The sequence below is a fragment of the Miscanthus floridulus genome, chromosome 4 (assembly GCF_019320115.1).
Source record: "Miscanthus floridulus cultivar M001 chromosome 4, ASM1932011v1, whole genome shotgun sequence".
Lineage (NCBI taxonomy): Eukaryota > Viridiplantae > Streptophyta > Magnoliopsida > Poales > Poaceae > Miscanthus > Miscanthus floridulus.
In genome coordinates this window covers 118087195-118113077 of record NC_089583.1, presented here as the reverse complement: position 1 = coordinate 118113077, position 25883 = coordinate 118087195, and the positions used below count along the sequence as shown (strand labels likewise).

At 44.2% G+C, this 25883-nt stretch overlaps 1 protein-coding gene across 6 annotated transcripts; it reads right to left on the bottom strand.

The window, feature by feature from the left end:
• Positions 1–755: 755 nt before the first annotated feature.
• Positions 756–12456, bottom strand: LOC136550496 (SAC3 family protein B-like). Of its 6 annotated transcripts, none has more exons than XM_066542084.1 (16): positions 11875–12456; positions 9031–9159; positions 8656–8865; positions 7973–8104; positions 7146–7340; positions 6744–6968; positions 6402–6640; positions 6178–6278; positions 5847–6062; positions 5502–5729; positions 5339–5430; positions 5163–5256; positions 4121–4213; positions 3063–4036; positions 2853–2967; positions 756–2648 (listed from the first exon to the last, which is right to left on the bottom strand). In XM_066542084.1, exons 1-16 carry the CDS (start codon positions 12321–12323, stop codon positions 900–902), a joined length of 5241 nt encoding a protein of 1746 aa, XP_066398181.1. In that variant the 5' UTR covers positions 12324–12456; the 3' UTR covers positions 756–899. The 6 variants fall into 6 exon arrangements, with proteins under 6 accessions (XP_066398181.1, XP_066398182.1, XP_066398186.1 ...); XM_066542085.1 differs by having other exon boundaries at positions 7973–8101; XM_066542089.1 differs by having other exon boundaries at positions 9047–9154; positions 11875–12002.
• Positions 12457–25883: the final 13427 nt, after the last annotated feature.

The window sequence follows — 25883 nt, the reverse complement described above, 5'->3', positions numbered from 1 at the left end:
GGCGAGCACCGCGGGGGGCTGGTGGAGAGAGAGAGAGAGAGAGAGACGCACGGCCGGAGGAGAGGGGCGAGGAGGGGGCTAGCAGCCGCCAAGGCCCAGCCGGGCGCGCCGCCACGCTGGATGGGGACACAGAGGCGGGAGGAGAGAGCGAGGCGCTGCATGCCGTCGACCACGGCGGCCCAGTCGGCGGGGGAGGCTCGGTCGCGGGGCGTGCTTCCCCCGGCGTTGAGGACGCTGCCAGCCCCGAGGTCCGTGAGGGCGCGCGGCGTCATGCAGCCCAGCAGGAGGGGCGCGGCGGTGGATTTGGGGGTCTCTGTTGGAGAGGAGATATTTGGGTCCGTCGTTTTTTTTACTGTAGACGACATATAACTCCGAATGGGTGTTGTATCTGGGTCTCTTCGTTGGAGTTAGTCTAGAGCACCCGTTGAATTGATTACGATCAAGAAACGTTGCTTATCGATGCAAACACGTTATTAGCTTTATTCCTTTCTCATGCAATTTTTGGGCTGCCACGAGGTAATCATCTGAAATTTGAATTTGGTGAGACTGGTGTTCTTATTTACCTCGACCGTACGGTCGGAAACCGCTAAAAATGTGCTAAGCTGATACGATACCATCAGCGTGGCTCGATACAAACGTACTCAAGAAACAATCACCAAGCTGACTTCTGCCGTAGCCTTGACAGAAGTTACATTGGTGCACGCAGGTTCTTGACGCGCTTGATTGACAAAATGATTCGAGAAAAAAAAATGATGCCTTAGCTTCTATATATTTCATTCCTGCCAAAAAAGAATGCCGTAACTTGGCAGTGAGTTTTTTCTTCCACAAAATCTAATTTTACAAGTTACAACAAATGTGGAAGGATGGTGTAATGTAACCCTTCCAGCCTTCTACGGGGTTCAAAAGTATATGGAAAGTGTCTCATCGATCCTGTCCTGCAGCTTGGTGCACTGCTCCAGTAGCCGGGCAAGCTTGTCGTCCCCCTCGAGTGGCACCAGCTCACCCAATTCCACTCTTCTTGGTATGTACATTTCACCAACTCCATGCGCCCCGTTTGACACACCGTTGGTGTCAGTAGGTGCCTGAGGTTCTTCATGAACCTGTGCAGGCAGTTGTGGTGGCAGAGGAGTTACGGGCTGCGCATCAACAGCATCGAGATCGCAACTGATCTCGATGATTTCATCTAGTGTGATGCCGGTTGAAACAGCAGGCATCATGGTGTGATCCTCCAAAATGGCCACATCATCGCTGGTGGTGGTGTTAAGCCCTTGTGTGGTACCATTAGGGCCAGCTGCTGTAGGAGCCTGATAGAGGTGCTGAGTCAGAACATAAGCTTCTGAGAACTCTCCGGTAGAAAGCTTTGCTAGCCTCCAGTTGTAAATACGCCGGAAGATAGCCACCCATCTGGGAGCAAGAAAGTAAGACGAATCCCGGAGTTCAAGGCCAACACATTTCTGCACCATAATATTCACTTCGGTGACCACCTGGGTTTCATCTAACCACCGGACTGATTCAGTCAAATATCTCGCCAAGCACTCCTGAAGTAACTTCTTCTGATCTTGGATCTGCTTGCCCATGTGAGAACCATGGTTTAGCCAGGATAGATCGTAACTGAACTCTGGAATCTTGCAACTATTAATGGCTGCAAGCAGTGGTTGGGTCCTTGATGGCGAAGACCATCCAATGGTAGGCAAGAACATTTCTGCATATATCCTCCCATTGCTTGTTCTCTCCAGAAGATCAATCTCAGGAGCTGGCCATTGGCTAGAGCTTGCGCGTGCCGCAGCCAAAACCTCTTCTGCGAGTTGATTGACAGCATTGTTGAATACTGAAATGCAATCCCCAGGGCCAGCTCCAGGTGCAACATGGGTGTTAAGCAGCTCAAGTTGCGGATTCAAGTAGTCCAGAAGCAACTCATGGGTCTTCACAAGAGTGACATCAGGCTGCCTTGGCAAACTACTTATCAGCCACTTCAGGCCCTCACGCAGTTTTTCATCATCAAAGAAACCATTGGCATGTTCTTCTGTGTAGTTTTCAACAAGAAAAATAACCAAAGATGAACCGATCTTTCCTCCATTAAGACCACTGAGGCCAAGCCTGTCCATGATATACTTTGATGCGTAGTCATATCCTTCGTTATATGTATCGCCACTCAAAATCAGAAGAGGAAGATTGGATTCATCTGGTATGTAGGCTAAAAGACTGTTAAACCGCTCCTTCTGCATTTCCCATGAAATGCTTTCAGACACTACAAATACTATACAACTTGTACTGTTAGCAATATTATTATCAATAATTTGTTGATCACTGGCTCTAACAACAGACAAACAGCATGTGTTTGGAAAACTGATCCACTCTGTCCAAATTGATAGGCCTGCTGAAGAAAAAACCAATCCACTATCTCCAATTCCCATGAGCTTTCTAAGTAACCATTTTGAGGCAAAACTGTTGGTCTGGGATTCCATAGCACCTGGTGGGACAAGTACAAGCAACTTCCAGCAGAGGCATCTAGCATCAGGGTTATTTGCATTTAGAATGGGACCAGACAACTCGGAAATATTTAGCCGCGACCAGGACCTTTGCTTTCTTGCTTGTCTTTCTTTAAAGGCATGGCCAATATCTAGTTCTTCAACTGCTAGTTTAGGCACCTTCATAGTACACAAGACTATCATTATCGCATCTTGACAATACTAGAAAAAAAATACTAAAACATCATTTCACACAGAAATTTCACCAAAGTTCAATGATTTATCAATTAATAGGGGTACACAGTTTCATCCAATAAAATCTTTATCTTGCAAAAGTGATGCCTCAATTTACTGATACTGGGAAGAAAAAAAAAACTATCTTACCATTGTACTTTTATGAACTGGTGGGCCAAGTGATAGAGAACACAACGCTGCAACAGCAAGAGCATTCTTCTGCTCCCTAAGTAATCGCTTGTCTGCAGCACGCTGCCTCCATTTCCTGAAACACCACAATAGGAATCAAACTTTTATAAGTTACCACCAAAGTTCTACTGATGGGAGCATAAAAGGATAGGACAAGGATAAAAGAACAACCTCAGTATTGCTTTCAGGTTTACATCAGAAATTAGTTTCTTGGGGGATGTAACAATTGGTAACCAATCATCATTTGTGCTGTTACTAATTATATGATCCTCATATTCCTCATGATCAGGCAAAGGGGAGCTAATTGGTGACCCAGGTTCAATAACCAGAACTTCACGATCTGGTGGAGTTCCCTCATCCATATCTGTACCGATGCCAGAAACATGCGCCCTGAAGTTATCTTCTGCTCCATACATATTGGAGTAATCTAAAGATACACTGTCTGCAAGAGGATGCGAAACAATTGGTTCTGCCAGAGCATTGACGTGTTGCGTGTTAGCTTGTGACCACAGTATGTCTGTTTGCATCTCTGCCTTTTGAGGGATCTCAGCAACACCACTATCCTGGTCTTTGGCTATAAGATCATTAGCCAACTTGGTCTTGCCTTCAGCTTTTGGTGAAGCTACTTTTGGTGTTTTTGAGAGTATGTCCCTCTTGCCAGTACGTGGAGAAGCAGCAGTAGGAAAAGATGAAAACCTGTCTTTTCTACCATCAGTTGGGGAGAGAGGCTTTGGATGCGTTGAACTATTATTGGCAGCTTTTGGAGAGAAAGGATCTGAAAACAGTGAGCTAATCTGTCTGTCAGGAGTGGTTGAAACAAGCCCAGGAAATGATGGATCCAAATCCCTTCTGCCATCAGGAGGAATCACAGGAGCATTCTGTGGTAGAAATAGATCTCTTTTGCTAGCAACAAGTTGACCAGGATATGGAAAGACAGTCTTTTCTTTGCTAATAGGAGCACAAACTGGCCCAGAAGAAACATCATCAACGACCCTCTGCGATTTTTTCGAATGCACAAGCTGTGAACAACCAGATGGGAAATCGCTTTCACTGTTAAGAAAAGGTCCTTCTTTTACTAGGTACAGTTCTTCATACTGCCTCAATCCAAAACCATGGTATTCTAATAGACTTTCAACATCCTCGTCCTTGAAAGAGAAAATGAAGGCATATAAGGATTTCATGTTCCTAGTTCAAAATTAGTTTCTATCCAAGGAAGAGAACATACTGACCTCCATAGCAAGCCACTCCACAACTTGTGAAATAGGGATGCCTTGGCCATTCTGAAGACCACTGTGCAAGGAAGCAAGTGCTTGCCTCCTTAGCTGGGAAGAGAGTTCATTTGTTAAATTTACAGGAAGTGCACTTGAAATTGAAGAACAGCAGCCTACTACATGAAAGTACTGTGATTTAGGAGTACTGAAAGACACTGCTATCATAAAATTATCCAATGCCAATAGCCAAATAATGTGTAACAACATGCATTCATTAAATCACGATGAATTGAGTTCAGAGATTTGAAAGTTAGAATTTCCAATATGATGGTCGAGACTTTAGTTAATTAGACAGGTTAGGTGGTTTTATGTCCACTTCTTTTAACCTGTGGAGCTTTATCTCTCCCTTTCTGTATCTTTGTGCATGGACCACATTTCTTATATTACTTTCTCTTTCTGTAAAGCTTTCCCATACCGTTATCAAAATGTTTGAAGTATACTAAGCACGCAGTACGATGCCATGCATATGATATATCCATTACAACCGAGTGAGTTCAGTACCTTTTCCAATCATTGGGGCACTTGATAACTTGCCACCCTTGAGCAGTAGTCATTGGCAATGCGCTGAGGTGGCAAAATCTTTCCACTCAATCAAGTGGGTGGAAAATTGTTATACGACAAACATACAATGGTAGCATGCCACAACTTAAATGAATCAAGTTTATCTTTATGCCACATTAGATTTTTTGCATTGTGAAAAGAATGCTCACATTCTAAATTCATTATCACAGTTAATTCCATTATATTATAAGAACCGACCAAGCTCAGTTGATTTTGAGGGTGTGGATGTCCCCCTAAACCACCCAAGTTCGATTGTGTGCCTATTTCTTCTTAAGAGGAAGCTACCTAGTTCCTACTAGGTTGGTCAAGGTTTTTTTTTTTTTTGTTGCCATTACAGTATTTCAAGCACAATTGACCTAGGAAATATATGAGCTTAGGAAGAATAATTTCCACTGAAAGGGTAATTTTGATGAACAGCTTTTAAAGACAATAATTCTACCTTTGCAAAGTGAGCATGCATCAAACAGGCCTGCAAATATGTAGCTTTCCTTGCAAGACGGAAGAAGGAAATAAAGTTCCCCATTCTGCATGCTCTGATTGCATAGAAAATGTAGGCATTAGATGAAAGCTAGTGCAAACATGATAATCACAAATGATGTTTGATGGTATGACTACCTTGCAACTTCTCTTGCAAACAAGATCTCTGGACTGCCTCTAATTTCACGAGACATCTTAGCAAGATCCAGAGATAACTCAGCAGGTTCGACCTAATTCAGATGTATGTATGAGTCAGCAAATATCAGAACACTAAAGACCAGATACGTTCAATTTGCCTCACCTTGTAACCAGGATGTTTGTCTAACTTAAGCAGTGCATAATAACCCCGAAACTCCTTTTCTGTTGAGAAGAAAACACCTTCTCTCCTATGGTCATCATACATTTGAAATAGCTCAACTGATGTTTTATTCATCTGCTCAATGTTGAGGTGTGCATCAAAACCCTCTGAAAAACCTTCTCCTTTGTTGTATTCACATAATTCATGCATCGCAATGATGTGGAGCCTTATCTGCTCAACAAAAGACAGCTTCAAGATGAAACATTCCAGGAAATAAGGGTGCCCACAGAATAAATACATAGTGACTGATGAAATAAACACTGAACACAGGGATACATATGAAAGTACCATTTGCTCAAGCATAGAAATAGCCTCTTGATTGAAGAAATGTTGCATTCTAAGATCCATTCTTATTGCTCGCATCCTGTCCCACAAGAAGTTGTATAAGCCCAAGAAACTGTCATCATATGTGTGATCCAGCAAACTAAGAAGGTACTCCATTGTCTTCTGTAGAACTGGCAGAGGCCTTATCAAGTCTGCATCTCTCTCAGCAGTCCTATTATACTGTAACAAACACATAACATATTCCATCACGCTTCTTGTTATCGGTGATTAGAAATAATTCAGATGAAATACTGCCATACTGCCAGCTTACAAGGAAACATTATGTAGTATGTACCTTTTTAACAGCGAGAAGCTGAGAAGTTAGGTTTCTGTCTCCATCTAATCTTTCATACCTATCAAGATCTCCTTTTCTCTCACGCTCTGCCCTCTCAGGTTCTAAAGAAAAACAAGGATATATATGCAAAAGATATATTAGTTCCATATGTTTAGAGGAAGGTATATAGAAAAGGCAATGTGAACGACTAAATAGTATCATGTGAAGTCGATCTAAGGAAACACCTGGGCACATATCAGGGCAAAGCCCAACAATTGCGGCTAAACCTGTGGAATCCATGTCAGCCAAAGTACTCTCATCAGTATCATCGTTTGTTCTCATAGGAGTTTTTCCCACTGATGTGGCTTGTTTGGACTTGTCTGCAAAGCTTTTGAGTGCTTTCACAAAGTCATTAGTATTTTCTACTGGCCTGCTTAATTCAACATGGAAACGAGCCAGCCGCTTGGCTTTTGCTTGTTCCTCCCTGCACAAAATGTTTCATGAGTAACAACAACAGGCAACATATGGAATTGAAATGTTGTTGCAAGGAGAGAAAAGTGAAAAGCCATCTACTGGACAATAAGTACCTCTCAAGTTCAGTTGAAGGGGTCAAATGATCATCATCAGTAGCATCCAAAGGAGAGATCCCTGTTCTTCTGGTAGCACTAAGTATAGAAGGCTTTGGTGGAGAAATAGCTAATGTGTTAAGTTCATTGGAGTCTGAAAGGTGAGACACCTGTTGTGGTGGTGAACGTGCACCACCAATGCGTGACTGTATTTGATTTCCGAACTTAGGGAAGGATGCATCAGACCTGTAATAATTGCAAAAAAAAACTATTAATCTGTATTAATGACCAGCAGGCACAATAAGAGGTCTCACTTTATTTGCTAACTACTACTTCAAGTTAAAATGTTATCACTACCCAAAATCAACATTCTAACCAAAATTAACATGAAACAAAACAAATTCAAAGCAAAACAAGCTTTACTTCTGGACATCAGCATGTGCACGAAGATTCTGGGCTGAGTTGCTGCTGCCAAAATCTACAGGTGATGACCTAATATTGTCTCTAATATCTGATGGTGGTGACTTGACCATGCGTGTGAACTCTGATGCAGGTGATCGCATCCTTTTTGAGGCTTCAACATTTTCATCACTGATGGTATCCGAATAGTCAACCAGTCTACAAACAGAGCAGGGGGGGAATATTGCTCACATTAGCTGCAAGCCCATAGTAAAACAGTTGTGGCACTAAGTGGATGTGTGGGATGTTCATGCCAGTTTTCATAATACCAGAATATATAGCCTACTTCGTACTTTAACATTTCCAGAAAACCATGGGACAAAATTAAGACAGCAAAAAATATTGGTAGAAAATGAAGTAAAAAAATCAATCTTAAATCTTTCTTAATGGCATTTGGAAAATGTGACACAGCAACAGAAAAAACAGAACTAAAATAAAGGTTAATTTCATATAAACTTGAATAAGGGACCAATGGTTCTGAACAAAACAAACCACAGTTCTCATGGTATTCCTTTAACAAGAAATCTTAAGGAAATTAACTATCCATAAATAGAAGAAACATTTACAAAGTATTTTGCCAAGTAACTATGTAAGCATGCTCTTCCAGCTTCAATTTAATAACAAATCCAACCAGGTGGCAAAACAATTCCTAATGGAAATTTTTTTATTGCTTTCCAACGGCTCCAGAGTTATTTTGCTACAGAACTAGGTGTTTAAACACTTCATAAAGCAAGCTTACTATGCACAAAATGTATAAAATTACACCAGAAGAAACAAACATCTTTAGATACCTTCTAGAATTTCCACCAGTATTAGTATGAGCTTCTCTGACATCAGCATCCTGATAGGACAAAGTAGGTGACCTTGACCTTTTTGAAATGTTATGATCCAACGATCGATTTTGCATTGAACCAGTGAATCTACTAAGAAAGAAGAAGAAAACAAATTACAATAGAATAAACACACATGCAGGCACACAAGCAAATAAGCACAAGGCATTTGTGCACACTGAATAAGACGGTTTCGGGCAATGAATTTATATTTAACTGTATAATGACATGAAAATAACAATTATTTTTTATTCAACGAATAATGACAATGTAAAACTTAGTTTTATCATCCACGATATGCTTAAGTTAGTATTATAATTCATCAATATTCATTCAAAAAAAGGGAAAATCAACATGGACAAGATGCACTACTTCCTAGGGCAGAACAGTGCCTGTCATATCCAGGAACTAATGGATTACTGTTATAACGAGGAAAATTGGTTGTACATGATGGAACTATAAATTAGGCCCTAATTCTCACAGCAAACGAGATGGTACAGATAGCAAACGACATTTGTACTGAAAGTATAATCAATGGCTAGAGTAATTATAACATTCATTTTCTGGATAGTTTGTAATGACACAATATCCGAAGCTAAAAAGTAACAGTACAAATATGGAGAAAATTGTATGAAAGAACTCACTTATACACATTAGCACGAGGATCAACAATCTGCACACGATGATGATCTTGGAAGTCTGATGGGGGTCTAAACTTGCTGGCTATGTTTGATGGCGGTGATCTGGCTGAAGTTTGTGACCTCATGTTCTCTGAAGGTCGCATCCTCAATTGCTCTGACTCTGAAGATTGCAAACTTCCATTTTCAAACAATGGGTCTGCATAGTTCAACAACCTGTTGATAGAAGAAACGTTAGGTACCGAATTTCTGATGAACAGCAAGTTCCAGGAGAACTTGACAGAACATACATAACAAAGAGAACCTTTTGAGAACTATTCAATTATGTTCACTCATCACATAGCTAATGACTTTGAGAGATGCATCAAGAAGTGTTTGTACCTTCTTTGTTCCGTACCATTATTGTAACATGCAGGAGAATCTGCACGCAGATTTGATACAGGTGATAGGGCCCTGTTCCCTGAGGAAATAAGAGGATCCGCGGACCTGCTTACTGATGGTATGGCTGGCCTACGAAGAATGCAAGGCATCAAAATTCCATCAACAAGGATGCATGTTGTTTTCATCTTTAAAAAAAGTGCATCTAATATTTTATATTTATTCCCTCCATAAGTAAATGTATGACGTTTTGGACATTGACACAGTCTCCAATGTGCAACTTTGACCATTACTTTTTATATGAACATAATACTTTAAGCTTAAAATCAATATTAATATGTTATGAAAGAACTTGTATAAAATTAACTACTCCCATAGGATGAATTCATATGGTTTTACTCCAATAGATGGTCAAACTGTCAAAGTTAGAGAAGTGTGACTGCACACACATTGACATTTTACAAACAAGGTAGTATTATGCAAGCACAAGTAATACATGTAATCAGTTAGGTGGTTGATACATGCAGTTTCAGTATGCAGCATTTGTCTACAACGAGACAGAAAACCGTACAGATTTGCAATAATGCCCTAGAACAGGACATATATTGGAGAAACTAGCAGCATTGTCCATGCAACTGTGTGGCAGGCACATGAGTTGTATTTTGGAAAATGCAGTTATAGCAAATATAAAAATACGAGACACAGTACAGATTTTAGTTGTGCGTGTTATACAATACAACCATACTAGCAGCAACAGTGTTATATATCTATATATATTCTTCCTTTCTGAACCAGTGTGGGACTATGTAGTCCTAGAAAATGAGGCCTTGAATACTGGATTGATCTGCCAACTGTGACACAAGGTATCAATCCATCCAACAACAACAACAACAACATAGCCTTTCAGTCCCAAGCAAGTTGGGGTAGGCTAGAGTTGAAACCCGGCTAGAGTTGAAACCCCCAAGTCACGGTTCAGGCGCTTCAATAGCTGCTTTTCAAGCACTCCTATTCAAATATAGATCTCTAGGTATATCCCAAGCTTTCAAATATCTTTTTATTGCCTCCCCATGTCAATTTCGGTCTTCCTCTACCTCTCATATTATTAGTTTGGCTGAGGACTCCACAATGCACTGGTGCCTCTGGAGGTCTCCTCTGAACATGACCAAACCACCTCAACCGATGTTGGACAAGCTTTTCTTCAATTGGTGCTACCTCTAGGCGATCACGTATATCATCGTTCCGAACTCAGTCCATTCTTGTGTGACCACAAATCCATCGCAACATACGCATTTCTGCAACACTCAGTTGTTGAACATGTCGAATCTTTGTAGGCACAACATAGTCGGTCTAATCGTCGGTCTATAAAACTTACCTTTTAGCTTTTGTGGTACCCTCTTGTCACAGAGAATGCCATAAGCTTGTCGCCACTTGATCCACCCTGCTTTGATTCTATGGCTAACGTCCGCATCAATATCCATCCCTTTGTAGCATCGATCCCAGATACCGAAAGGTATCCTTCTTAGGCACTACTTGACCTTCCAAACTCACATCTCCCTCCTCCTGTGCAGCTCCACCAAAGTCGCATCTCATGTATTCGGTTTTAGTTCTGCTCAATCTAAAACCTTTAGACTCAAGGGTCTGCCACCATAACTCTAGTTTCCTATTTACTCCCGCCTGGCTTTCGTCCACTAACACTACATCATCGGCGAACAACATACATCAAGGGATATACCCTTGTATGTTCCTGATAACCTCATCCATTACCAAGGCAAAGAGATACGGGCTTAAGGCTGACCCTTGATGAAGTCCAATTTTAATCGGGAAGTAATCTGTGTTACCATCGTTTGTTCGAACACTAGTCACAACATTGTTGTACATGTCCTTGATGAGGGTCACATACTTTGATGGGACTTTATGTTTGTCCAAAGCCCACCATATAATATTTCTTGGTATCTTGTCATAAGCCTTCTCCAAGTCAATGAAAACCATGTGGAGGTCCTTCTTCTGCTCTCTAAACTGCTCCATAACTTGTCTTATTAAGAAGATTGCTTTTGTGGTTGACCTTCCGGGCATGAAACCAAATTGGATTGTTGATATCTGCGTCGTTCCTCGCAAGCGCTACCATAATCGTTCCATGCAAAAAAATAATGATTGTGTATTTATGTCGTTACGGTTTTATAATTTTTTATAACGAATCTTTTTGTTGTTACAGATCCCAAACATGGCTAGTAAATAGCTATGGCAGACCCTCAAATTAGTTCCCGTAGTGCAATAAGTAGTTCACCAGCAATTCCAATTCCACCACCCTGGCTGACTCAACCTCTCAACCTTGTTTAGTTTCCCCAGTTATGCAAACACAGTGGTAGCGGCATAGAACGGCAGTAGGTATCAATCCATCCAACAAAACAAAAAATTCCATCATAAGTACCTAGCGCAGATATATCATTACTACATTTAGTCATGATCATTACTTAAGAGAAACTCATGTCAGCGACATATAGCTCACCACAAGGCAAATTACGTGCTTCAGAGTTTTCCAATACTATGAAGGGCGGGCCTGGGGCAAGCGGTAGAGTCTTGCTGCCTATGACCGGAAGGTCCCGGGTTCGAGTCGCGGTCTCATCGCATTGCACAAGCGAGGGTAAGGCTTGCCACTGACACCCTTCCCCAGACCCCGCACAGAGCGGGAGCTCTCTGTGCTGGGTCCGCCCTTTAGAGTTTTCCAATACTATGCAAGAGCAAGTGCACAGATCCTAATCGCTAGTCAATTAGCTCCACAACAATACTTAAATGCACAAACACATACATAACACAATCCATCACTGAGGAGAAGGCCCAAAGCATCACCTCGTCTGGGGCTGAAGATGCCGAGCAACGTGCCGACCAGTGGCAGCAGTCGCACCTGGGTCGAGTGCAGGACGGGAGCTTGGGAAGCGCGGGGAAGCGCCAGCGGTCGGACGTGTGGAGGGTACAGGTATAGGCATGGACTGAGTGGCAGCAGAGCGAGACATTGTATCCGCCGCGACGAGCTGGGGCCGAGGGTTCGGGAAGCTCGGGGCGGCCGGGCGCACAGAGGGGAAGGACGGGTTGCTGGGGCGAGCTGAGGGGAAGGACGGGGTAACCGGGCGAACGGAGGGGAAGGATGGGGTCGCAGGGCGAGCAGAGGGGAAGGACAGGATAGCCGGAGATGGGGTGGTGCCGGTTGGGGTGGCGGCGCCGACGCCGAAAGCGGGTAAGGCGGAGCCCGGGCCGCGGGTGGAGGGCCCGGCTTCGCGGCCGAAGCCGGATGCGGCCATTGATTCCGCCGGGGCGCGGAACACGAAACCCTAGCCGGTGGCGCTCGTTGCCGGCGTGACGGAGAGAGAAGGGGTTTGAGTTTGAAGTGGGAGATCGGAGAGGTGGGGAAGGGAGACGACAGACGAGAGCGGCTCGTCGTGCAGGGGTGACTGACACAGTGGGCCTATCTGTCGCTGGGCAGCCCGGGAGTAATTAGCATGCGTTTGTTGATTTTTTTCATTTTAATCTTTTTAAAATTTTATTTAAAAATAGCTCCACTTTTTTATTTTTAACTCTTTTGGTGTGCCAACGCGCCTAACGCGGCATGACCTGTCACGTTGGGAAAACGGCGATTTCCACGTAGAAAACCTTGTTACGCCACTCTCGCTGGCGTGATGGTACTGATTTATCGCACCAACAGACGTGACGTGACAAGACTCAATCTTAGAAATTAATATCTTTTTCATATGATGTCAAATGAAGATATTTTTTTATATTTGAAGCTTAGATGAAAAAAACAAGTTTCAAGCGTCGGTATTTCACCACGTTGCGGGTAGTCTTATATAGGATCATTTTGTTCATTATCTAAAAAAAGGAGCATTTTTTTTGCTTGTTTAGTTGAAAGAGTGAAAAAAAAAATGTGTGTTGTCAGTTACGGAGTTCGGGTATCAAGGTATTGTATTAGTGGAGCACAATGGCTCTGTTCGCTTATCATATAATCCGTACTTTTCAGCTTATTTTTTCAGTCGGGACAGTGTTTTTCTCTCACAACAAATCAGCCGGAACTGTATTTCGGCTTGTTTTTTCAGCGAAGCGAACGGAGCCAATGTCCCAATGGCGGCCTGTGTCTCCATGGATGCCATCACCACGATGTTATTGTGTTGCCGCACTAGCCCATACGGGGTTGTCGCATCGATGAGTGGCGGTGTCGCTGCATCTCCATAAGTCATCGCGTCCATAGGCACTGCCAGAACCACCATGGGTGTTGGGGACAAGAGAGGGACCAAGGAAGGATGCCAGTTATAGAGATGGCAGAGAGATGGATGAAGAAGAGGAGAGGAAAAGAGGAAATTAAAGCGAGGGGCAGGTCTAGGGGATCAGGTGGCTAGAGAAAACATAGAATGGCGGAGAAAGACGACAACATATGGAGAAAAAAATATCAATAAGAGGGTTGAGTCCGTCCCTCAGATTTCAAGGGACGACACGGACTCAAATACTAGGATAATATGAAGGAGACTGTCCTAACCCACCCTACTTTATCCTAATAAAATACATGTTAGAACATCTTCATCAGAGAAGTCCCTTAAAACCCATTTTATAAAGGATTTAGAAACTATGGTTCAACAGTGCCCTAGGACTGCCAAATTTTGCCGCCCAATCGCCGTGGCATTCAGAGCCAATTTTATGCATGAAAATTTTTGCCACCCACAGCCACAGGGTACCAATTTGCACTCTGGCTATTTGTCAAAATTATTATATAGAACACTTAGTTAATAAAATCTATTTGTTTTTGTGGTATATGTTATTGTGTTAACTTATTACGGAGTATGTGTGAGATGAGAGGTTCTACTCGTTCTAGAAATAGCAACAGCAATGATGGATCTCACCATTCATATACATGTCGTTTCATCTTAAAAATTGATCCGAATCTGCGACCAAAGGCATATTGAATTTTATTTTAGAACCGACACACGCCCGTAATAAGGCACATGAGAATCTATATAAGAAGACTACATAATCCAGATGTCCACATCGCCGTATATAATATAGGTGTATGTAACTAGGTTTCCTCATGCTGCTCTCCTCCGACTCCAGGACTCCAGGTCCTTGTCCGTCAACGGGACACCTCCTGCCGCCACGGTCACCATTGCAGCCAGCATTGCTGCTGCTGCCAACACAACCACTCCCATCTTCATCTGCCCCTTCATCATCTTCCTGTATATGCTACGGCTTATATCTGTTGACTATGTATATTGGGTGGCTACTATGTTAGGGTATGTGTTTATTTAATTAGATTAGACTAGCCACAATAATACAATCGATGCTCAAAATTAAAGAAATATTTACATATGCCAACACTTAACTCGACGCTATGAACTATAACCGACACATCGTTCGGCAGAGACATGGCTAATGCACGTGGGACCTCCTTTCATCCAGCTACCTACTAGGGGTACTCCATACTTCCTGTCGGCAATGCCTATAAACGTCTAACTAATTATTTATTCGATTGCTGCTTACTTGTTTATTTATTTATACTACTCCCTTCATTTTTATTTTCTACCTGTTTTTTATTTATATGTCGTATTTGCATCCGGTGGACGACATACCAAGAAGATGGTTAAAAACAATGTAATCTTGTCTCAAGTGAGTTAATTCATCCTTAGGGTTTGTTTAGAAGTGCTTCACAAACTTACCTTTTGTTTTTCCCGAACAGACTCTATAGAGCTGCATCTGTTTACGAAAATGTTCCAAATGGACCCTTAATTCTCCCTCGCATGCCAGACGATAACTCTGCCTGCCTGCCTCCCTCCCTTGGCCCACCGTGTATAAAACAAGATTTTAATTCGCTGCATTAGCAAACGGGGAAGTTGCCTAGTGGTTAGTTGAGTTTTTTTTTAAAAAAATAAATCCTTGTGTTACGGATCGAGATGTGCAAAGTGTGCATGCAACGTCCTTATATTAATTTAAACAGGTTAGTTGCGTTAGTGAAATGGCTTGTAATCTAGTGGTTACAAGAGTTTTAATAGCCTCTTAGATTCCGGGTCTGACTTCTTGTGGGAGCGAATTTAAACAGGTTTGCTTATGCCTACGAGTTGGTAGCTCATGGCACGTTGTTAAAAAAATCTCCTCGCCAACAAAAGCCGGTGTTTGGGGATTTTCTCGGCCAACATGGTTGAGGTCTTCTATCTTAATTACAATGCCCTGGGGGAGTCAAACCCCTAGCTAGTCGAGTTTTTTTTAAAAAAAAAATCCTCGTGTTACGGATCGAGATGTGCATTGTGCATGCTAGCTTAGACACAAATTAAACGTGACATTCTTTTCTGATGTTTCAGAACGACACATCCGATAATAAGACAAAAAAAGGATTGAGGAAGTAGATTTTTATTTTATTATATATATGCGTAGATGAGTCTGTGTACACCCACGCATCATCATGCACGTAGTTCAGCATCAGGGTAGTAGGTAGGTCCCAGGAGCTAGGCACAGGAGGCGACGGCGGGCACCGGGCAGGGCCGGTCAATCGGCGCCGGTTGGTTTTGAGGCTGGCTGATGCTGATTTGTTGTAAGAGGAAAATATTGTTGACTGGTTGAATAAGCCTCCACTGGTTGAATAAGCCTCCACGTTACGCTTCATCCGGATGTAGCCATTCTCACGCCCAGCCCTTGCCCCACAGGTTCTTAACGATCCAGTAGTCGATACCGTTCGCCGTTTACACCGTGTAGGACTGGGATAGTTGGCTTGTTTTTTTTTTCCAGTCAAAACAGAGTTTTTTTTTCACAAAATACTAGTATAAACAGTATTTTCATGTCAGCCGAACACAGGCTTAGTTCCGTAGCCCACGACCAGGACCACGTGATTTAGACGCGTCTCGCAAGTCCCCCGCGAAGAACACCCTTACTGTAGCAACTGAAGGTGTGGTTGGCTTCGATGAAGACGGACACCGGCTGCTTGGACCACAGGCATCTTCTGCAGCCGGGCCGAGCATGCATGCAATTAGAAATGAGATTGATTTATATATTTTCTCCTCAAAACTGTTTGTACTATGTTATATATATATAATGTTCAGAATTGCTAATTGATAACCGGTTGTTTTGACTTAAGCAAACAACCGGATTTTTTCCGTCCGCCGCTGCTGCACCCGGAATTTCCATGCTCGCGCGGCTGTCGCGGAACTTCAGCGCAGCTGTGCATGCTCTCGGCCACGTACTGCCCCCACGGCCGTTGCCTATAGGCCCGGCTAGATATTTAGCTCACGAAGGCCCATACATGCCCAGGAAGAGATAAGGTTGGAGGGTGGGTCCCACCATAATTTGAGAGTAATTTCTAATTTGTTCTCAAATTTGTGAATAATTTGACATATATTATGTGATGTCTGCGATTCATAGAAATAATTTGTAAATTTTTTTAAAAAAATTGACATATATTTTCTGAGATCTGCAATCCATAGAAATAAAAGTTGTGATATCCCTAAATTACATCACTGTGTCCAATAAATTACAATGAAGAAATCTTTGTAAATATAATAATAAGATGGTGTAAATATAGCTATAATACAGTGTAAGTGTATGGAAAAAAATCTGGTTGTTGAGAGAGGCTAAAACAACCAGATTCAGAGAAATATAGCACAACCATTCTATGGTAGAACAATTGCAATTGGCATTCTACCGGAGACTAAAACTGGAGTAATCGTTCTACGGTTGGACTTCTTGATTCGTCCAATTGAAGGACGACGCCGAAAAATAATTGGTGTATACGGGAAAACGATTACTGCTTATCGTTCCACGGGCGGACCATTGGTACTAATCGTACTACCAAAGAACGAACTTCAGGTTACAGTACAAGCTAACAAGTTTTGTACCATTTCTACATGAGTTTACAAAAATCAAAAGAAAATAAAGAAAAATCACAAAAACTCAAAACCAGTTTTGTTAGGTTAACTGCATGTTATGTTATATATGTATGCTTGAAAAATACAAAATCAATATATGATATTTATTTATTTAAAACAAAATGTTTTACTTATCCAAAAGTCGTCAAAATTGTCAGTAAATAACATCATCTGCCACTACTTATATGTGGTAACAGTTTGATCCACCGAAGACATAACATGAGATGAGTGCAGAAAATACAGCTATGTTTTGTCTTGTTTAACACGTTGCAAATAGAAAAAATATAAAAAATGAACAATCTAAATTCCATGCATTGTCAGTATATCACAAAAGGATGCTGCAAGAACTTACAAGGGTGCGTACAAGATTTTTAGAGACAATTTGAAACAAGTTTTCGGAGATGGGCGGGGTGTCCCCCTCCGGACCACCATCACTGTTAATTAGTATTTTCGGAGGTGGTCAGTTGCCCAACTGCGAAAATAGATTTAAAAAAAAACAAAAGCCCATCGCCGAGCCGGCTATCAGGCTGCAGATCTAGCTCGAGCCTTGATCTGGGCCATGCATCATCGATCCACATGCGACCGCCGTTGATCCGCCTTGCCGGCATCGTTCTGCGTGCGGCCGCCGTCGATCCACGCGCCCCCCCACTGGATCTACGAGAGTGAAAGAGGTTGAGTGTGAGAGCGTGCGTGAGTAGTGGAGTGAAACAGAGGGAGAGGGAGTGGCCACCCTTGATCCGCCGCACCGCCGCATCTACGGCGCACTACTGTCGTCGTCGACCCCAGGATGGCCCCCACGGGCGCCGGTTCCGCCTCCACGCCGCCCTCACCGGGCCAGCCGCCGCCTACACTCTGGGCGTGAGATGTGAAGAGAGGGAGGGATAGAGAGGCGGAGGCTATAAGTGAAGAGAGAGAGAGAGAGAGAGACGGCTTGAGAAGTGGAGAGGAAACCCTAATATAAGGCCTCGGTTATAATCGCTAGAAATTAATGGGTGGCTAGGCTAGGCCTTATTTCTAGAGACGAGCTATCTAAGACACCCGCATCTGAAAGGATCAAGATGCCCAAGAGGAGGTTGGATTGGACTAATTCTAAAATTCTTTGCAATAATTGAACCCTACACTTAGCCCACTTCACCCCTTGTGCCTAGAATGTGATTCTAATGATCTACCGCATAAAAGTTTAGCACCCTAAGTTCCAATCCTACTCTAGCATGGCAATTCTAAGAATATAAAGACAAGAATTGAATTGCTCAAAAGTAAATGCTCAAAGTAAAGAGAGGAGAAGAAACGTGACGATGTTTTGCCGATGTATCGGAGAGTCGTCACTCCCCACTAGTCCTCGTTGGAGCACCCGCGTAAGGGTGTAGCTCCCCCTTGATCTACACAAGGATCAAGTGCTCTCTATGAGTTGATTCTTCGACACTCCGTTGCGGTGAATCACCCACAACCGCTCACAACTTGAGTTGGGTCATTCACAAGCTTCGTCGGATGACCACCAAACTCCCAATCACCATAAAGTCGTCTAGGTGATGGTGATCACCAAGAGTAACAAGCATGAACTCTCACTTAACCACAACAAGCCTAATGAGAAGGGTAGATGCACACCTGCTACTCTCCTTACACTAATGAGGTCTTAATCTTGGATTCTCAAATCTCAATCACCTCACTAGGCTCTTGCTCTCCAAAGCACTCTTAAGGGTGTTTCTCAGCTGATCAAATGGGCAATAGACCTCCCTTGGATGAATAGAGGAAGTATTTATACCCCTCATTCAAAACGAACCGTTAGGAGGTTGCGTCATCGTTCTACGGGGTGACCGGACGCTCCAGTCAAGGTGACCGGACGCTCCGGTCAGTTCTCCCCGTTACAGAGCCGTTAAGTTGTGACCGGACTCTGACCTACGTCCGGTCAGCACTGACCGGATGCGTCCGATCACGAAAACTGCTCTCTAGACCCTTACTAATGTTGACCGGACGCTGGAGCCTAGAGTCCGGTCGCTTCGCTGTTCAGCGTCCGGTCAGTAACCGGAACCTGACCAGTGTCCGGTCAGCACTGACCGGACACGTCCAATCAGGATTCTCCCTCTCTGTAACCTTACTGGAGTTGACCGGACTCTAGCACCCAGCATCCGGTCACTTTTCACTCAGCGTCCGGTCGCAACCAGACGACTTCTCATTGATCAAATAAACTGATCGGACTCTACTGCCAACGTCCGGTCATAATCGAACCAGCGTCCGGTTAGCATTTGACCCTCCATTCACTTCCAACTCGAAATCATATGTAAATGAAGTTTGATCTTAGGGCTACTTTGGAGCTACTTAGTGCTAGATTTGATAAGTGTGCACCACACCTAACCCAGTAGACTCACCTAGGTCAAGCTACTAGTTCATACCTCCCTTAATAGTACGGCCAAAGGAAAAGCAAAGTCCTAAACTACTCTAAGTGTCTTTTCAACACCAAACGACACTTAGAACTAGTCCATCCTTAACCTTGTCGTCCATCCTTTGAAATCCGAAATGATTTTCATCGTAGGGGCATGACAACCATGATTGCTCAATCAATTGCCATTACCATGACCTAACTTAATTGCCTCTGCAAAACACATGTTAGTTATAGTAATCACGTATTGTCATTAATCACCGAAACCCAACTAGGAGCCTAGATGCTTTCAGCCTCCATAAATAAATTTACAGGGGCAGACCTCCTAAAATATCTGCTTCTCTTAATGGTCATTTTCAGGGAGGGACATTTTAAAAGGCCGTCTCTGTTAATCTATTTTTAGAGACGTCCTTTTTTAAGACGTCAGCATAAATAAGTTGTCCATCCCAAAAACCATGCGGTATTTCAGAAGGCAAGTAAGATTTTCTGCCCACCTCTGTTAATGCAGGGGGCTATCTCTCAAAATGATTTTACTAGTAGTGTTATATAACTTAAGCTTAGGTTCCAACTATAGTTGGAACCTAAGCTTAAGTTATATAAGTTCTTGCTACTTCCTTTGTGTGACATATTAACATCATGATTCTATATTTTAGCTTTCAACTTTTAATCTAGTTTGATACAATGAAAAATTGTCATTTTATACCATGTAGGGAATTTAGATTTTCATTTTTTTTTCTATTTTGAATGTATTAAACAAGACAAAACATAGTTATTTTTTCTGCACTTTCATGTTATCTCTTCTATGGATAAAACTTTTACCACATATAATTAGTGATAAATGTGATATACTGTACAATTTTCACTACTTTTGGATAAGTTAAACATTTGAAATAAAATAAAACATCACATATTGATTTTGTATTTTTAAGCACACATATGTAACACATAATAACGTGCAGTTTTGCATTTTTCGTCTAGAAATTTAAATATCAGTAACATAACAAAACTGATTTTGAGATTTTAGGATTTTTTCTGTTTTTCTTTTGATTTTTGTAAGCTCCTCTAGAAATGGTACAAAACTTGTAGCTTTTGTACAGTAACTTGAAAGTCGTTTTTTGGTAGACGATTAGTACTAACCGTTCGCCCGTGGAATGATGTGGAGCGATTACTTTTCGACGTCGTCCTTCAATTGAACGAATCAAGAAGTCATCCAACCTGTTGAGAATCTGCCTATGTATGGATTGCCATATCCGTTTCTCGTTCCCAATCTCAAGAAAGAGGTGTGTAGAAGTTGTAGATAGATATCGTCTCCCTTACTCAATCCTCAAGAACGACAAACAATGACACACAAGAGACATGTATACGAGGGGAATCATCTTTTCATTAGTCATTAGAGATCTACATGTAGTCCCTTTCTATAGATGTAGCCTTAAAGCGAATATGGTAGCCTTTAAGTAATATATGGTATGAGCCTACCAAGCCTCTAATTGAGGAACACTTAACACCCCTTGGACGAATACCATGACAAATACAAGCCTCGTTAAAACTCCAAAAACCCAATGACAAAAATATGGAGAAAGGTTACATTATTGTCGCTTAATGTATGTATTTGCATATTATTGTTATCGCGTTAAAAACCTTACATGAAAACTTCTGGAAAAGTCATCAAAGAAAAAAGAGTAAATCGTATGTCTTCAAGACAAATTGTGACCTTATAGATTATACCATTTTGAATTCTCTAAAATTTTGATCAAGGGCTAATATTTTAGGGAAGTTCTCCCCCGTGAACATTGTAGAATGAACTGTCTGGTTATGTGACACTACTACAGAAATGAACTTGCGCAGCGTTGCATAATTGGCCTCCGTGGCGGGCACTGTTTTTGCCCGCCACGGTAATTCGGTGTCCGGCCGGCCACTGAGACGCCCACTGCGGTAAATGATTTATTGCAGCGGGCAACCTTATTTGCCCGCTGCGGTAAATCCCCATTTACCGCAGCGGACATCTTAACGCGTCCGCCACTGTAAATCGATTTACTACAGCGGGCAATCTTATTTGCCCGCTGCGGGAAATCCACATTTACCGCTGCGGACATCTTAACGCGTCTGCCACGGTAAATCGATTTACCGTGACAGACGTCTTAAGATGTCCGCCATGGAAAATACCCTATTTCCCGCGGCGGACATCTTAAGACGTCCGCCACGGTAAATCGATTTACCGTGGCGGGCGTCCTAAAATGCCCGCCACCTAAAATGTGGACGACGACCGGATTCAGCCCAGATCTGGCGCCCGACGGTTTCCTTAAAAAAAAGGGAAAATGACTTCTCTCCCAGCTCGGCCCCTCTCGCTCCCGTCGCTTTCCCAAGCCGCATCGGCGCCCCTCTCGCTCCCGTCGTTTTCCCAAGCCGCATCGGCGCCCCTCTCGCAAGCAGCGTCCGCGCCCCACCTGCTCAAGCCCGCAGCGTCCAAGGCTGCCTCGCCCGGCCTCCGTGCGAGCCCCGGCTTCCGACCGCGACCTGCTGCGCCCCTAGCCCCACCCGGCGTCTGGCTCCTCTCATCCGCTCGGTGCGCGGCCTTGGCCGCCCTCCCCTGCGCTGTTCGTCCCTACTCCGCGCACAACCTCCCCCGATGCTCCGTCAGCTCGGTGGTGCCTCGTCCGTGACGCTGCCGTGTGCTCCTCCCTCCCCTCCGGTGCCCCCAGCACGTGCGCTTGCTGCCTCCTCTTCCCCGAGTGGCTCTTCCCCGTGCGCTAGGGTTCCTCCTCCTCCCCCACGGATCCTCCATGAACGACGACAGCGCGGGACTAGGGTTTCAAATCCAGTGAGTTCATCTCCCTCTCTCCCTCTTCCTCTCCATCTCCCTCACTCCTCCCTCTTCCTCTCTCCAGATCCGGCGACGGCGACCTCTTCCTCCACGGATCCGGCGGTGGCGACCTCCTCCCCCACGGATCTGGCGGCTGCACCCTCCTCCTCCGTGGATCTGGCGGTGGAGAGTCCGGATCCGGCGGTGGATCTCCACCATGGCCACGACGCTGGGACCTCCACCACGGCGGGCGAGGACGCATCGACGCGGCGGGATCCACGAGGAGGCGTCGGCGTGGTCCCCTGCGAGCGACTGGCGAGGTGGTGGCGGCCGTGGGAAGCCCGGATCCGTCGCCGGTGGGCTCGAGAACGGGCTCGCCGGCGGGCTCCTGTTTTTTTTTTGTTTTTTTAAATGATTAACCGCAGCGGGCATCCTAACGTGCCCGCCGTGGTAAAAGTATATTTACCGCGGCGGGCACATTACACCGCCCGCCACGGTAAATAGATTAACCGCGGCGAGCAAAGCCGCCCACCGCGGTTAAGCCACAATTTACCGTGGCCTCTAGGCCGTGGCGGACGGCTTTGCCCACCGCGAAAAACCGAAAACGTCCGCCTCCAGTAAAGTTTGTGTAGTAGTGTGAAGAACATGTTCTATAGGAAGCATATGCACATAGAGATATAACAAGTATATTGCATATATTGCAAGGACCATTTTATAATCTTAACATCATCTTACTTCTAGAACCTGTGAAGTAAAAATATGAAAGAGGTGTATATGAACAATAAGCCCACTTTCATAAATGGTGTCACAATAGAGCATTCAATAGAGGTTAGGAACTCATCAATAAGATAACACCTTCTAGATATTGTTTGAGAATTTCAAAGTTTCATGAATGATGATAAATATTTGTAAATGCTGCCCCTGACGACAACATCCGCCGAAGTCATTTATTCCCATGGTATTAACCATCATTTGAAAATAAACTTAGACAGGGATAATGCACGTGACCAGATTTTTATAATATTTAATCTTCATGACATTTGTCTCACGGTTCTTCAAGAACTTTGAGAACAGATAATAATGGCGGGAGGAATTTATTGCTACCCCGCCTCGACGATAACAGTGATGCCACTCGAATACATATTAATCACCAGTTCACTGTTCCAAGTAGTCAATGCCGCTTGAAGTATAATAACAGGTTGTAAGCTGGCTAAATACTTAGATAGATGAGAGAGGGAAGAAGTGAGCTGTAAGCTTACAGCCGGTTTGGGCACAAGAATCAAAAAACTCTGTGCGACAAATAAGTGGATCATGTATTAACAATAAAGAACTAACTACTATATGGGTGACCTGAGAGTAGACTGCAAGGAACCTTACAACTTACAAACCGGCTATATTATTAGCCTTGCTCTACGTGGACAACTGTGTCATGCGCCTTCACTCACGACATGCGATGTTTCTTTTTATTTTTGTCATAATCAGACTTTTTTCCATTACTATTATAGTTCGTTGCTAGCTGTAGTATGGATAAATTAGAGCTTTCGCATAGCTCTTTCCCTAGATACTCTTTTAGAGGAGCTGGAGCCACCGAGGGCGGAGCCACAATCTCCATAATTGCAGCTCCAGTTTTTTATAAAAAAATAAATGGCTTTGACTTCTCTTGCATGTACCAAAAAAAAAAGAAAAGAAAAACGGCTCATTCTTCTAAAATATTTGGTACGGCTCCTTCAACCTTAACCGACCAAAGAAGTTGTTAGAGCTAGAGCAGAACGAAGCCGTGACAAACAAGTCCTTAAAGTAGCTGTATATCTAATGATATATAGTTGTGGTGCTGTCAATAATGATCGAGTCCACTGTATACTAGATTTCCTTTAGAATTTCAATGCACTCCTAATGTTAGAGCAAGTATAATAGCAGGCTGTAAGCTGACTAAATGCTGAGGTGGAGAAGAGAGGGGAGAAGAAAGAGGAGAAGCGGGCTGTAAACTTACAGCCGGCTTGTGCACAAGAACCAAGAAAGTCTGTGAGAGAGACAAGTGAGCCATGTATTAACTGTAAAGAGCCAACTACTATATGAGTGGGCTGAGAGAAGGCTGCAAGAAACCTTACCACCAGCAAGCCGGCTATATTATTAGCCTGGCTCTTATTATATATACATTCCAGTCTACAGTACGTTTATTTATTTATTTATCGAGTATGTGTTGGTAAGCATCCCATGCATAGCTTAGCTGGGGACTGTGGCTAGTAGGCCGCCGCCGCAGCAGCTGTGGGCAAGACGGTATAGGTGGTGATACCGCAGAGGCCCCCCTGTTTGCCGACGTCGCGCTGCATCCAGATGTAGCCTTCTTCGCCCCAGCCGCCCTTGCCCCACAAGGCCACAAGTTCTTGACGATCCAGTACCTGATGCCCTGTTTGGTGGTGCCGTAGCCCACCACCAGCACGGGACGTGGCTGGTGGACGTCGAGCTGCAAGGCCCCGTGAAGACGCCCATGGTAGCTCTGGAACTCGCTGCTGAGGGCCGCGATGATGACGGACAACGGTTGGTTGCGCACTACTGCCCACTTGCGGTGTAGGAGGTAGGCCTCGTTGGTGTTGCTCACGGCTCACCACGTACTGGGCGTCGATCTTCACCACCGGCATGCTCGACCAATTGAATTGACAGGAGTGACAACAAAATATAGTCTCTCCAGTCCAACTCGTCGTCGGTCGACACGTCGCCGGCGGTGATGACCGGCGGCTGCTCCTCGGACGCGCCACTGTAGCTAGCGTCGTCGTCGGCTTCGACCTTGCCACCGGTGTACATGCATGCGGCCGAACTCCTCCAGGGTCAGGTCGGAGAACTTGTTGAGGCTGACCTTGTACACCACGCGTGCGTCCATCACCGCCGGCTGCTCCTCGGACGCGCCACTGTAGCTAGCGTCGTCGTCGGCTTCGCCCTTGCCACCGGTGTACATGCATGCGGCCGAACTCCTCCAGGGTCAGGTCGGAGAACTTGTTGAGGCTGACCTTGTACACCACGCGTGCGTCCTTCTTGTTGAAGTCGTTGATGTACCTGGCGTTGGCGTTGGCCTTCTCTCCTTCTCTACGACTAGTCGACTATGAGGCCGTCCCGCTCCCGCGACACGGCCATGTACACGCTGAGCCACCTCTCGATCGTATAGGTTCCACATGCTCTCCTCCGACTCCAGGTCCTTGTCCGTCAACGGAAGACATCACGGTCGTCACCACTGCAGCCAGCGCTGCAGCTGCCAACACAACCACTCCCATCGTCTTCTGCACGTTCATCATCTTCCTGTATGTGCTAGTTACAGCTGCCACTTCACATACTGGGTGTGGCAACTATGTTTGTCAGTTTGTGCATGTGTCAGGGAATGGTTAAAACACCAGATCCACCGCATGACTGCAACATAACTATCCTAAGAGCAAGGCTAATAATATAGCCGGCTTGCTGGCTGTAAGGTTCCTTACAGCCTTCTCTCAGCCCACTCACTTGTCTCTCTCACAGACTTTCTTGGTTCTTGTGCCCAAGCCGACTGTAAGCTTACAGCCCGCTTCTCCTCTCTCTCCTCCTCTCTCTCCTCCACCTCAGCATTTAGTCGGCTTACAGCCTGCTATTATACTTGCTCTAATAATAAAAAGACAACATTTCAGGCTTTTTTTTTCGTCCAGCCTATTCAATTTGGCCCAACCGTCTGGCCCACTCACTCGCGTTTGGCCCACTCAGCTCGCGTTCAGGTCACCTCGCGTCGCTCCGATTGAAAAAAAAAGAAACACGTCCGTCTCCCCACGCC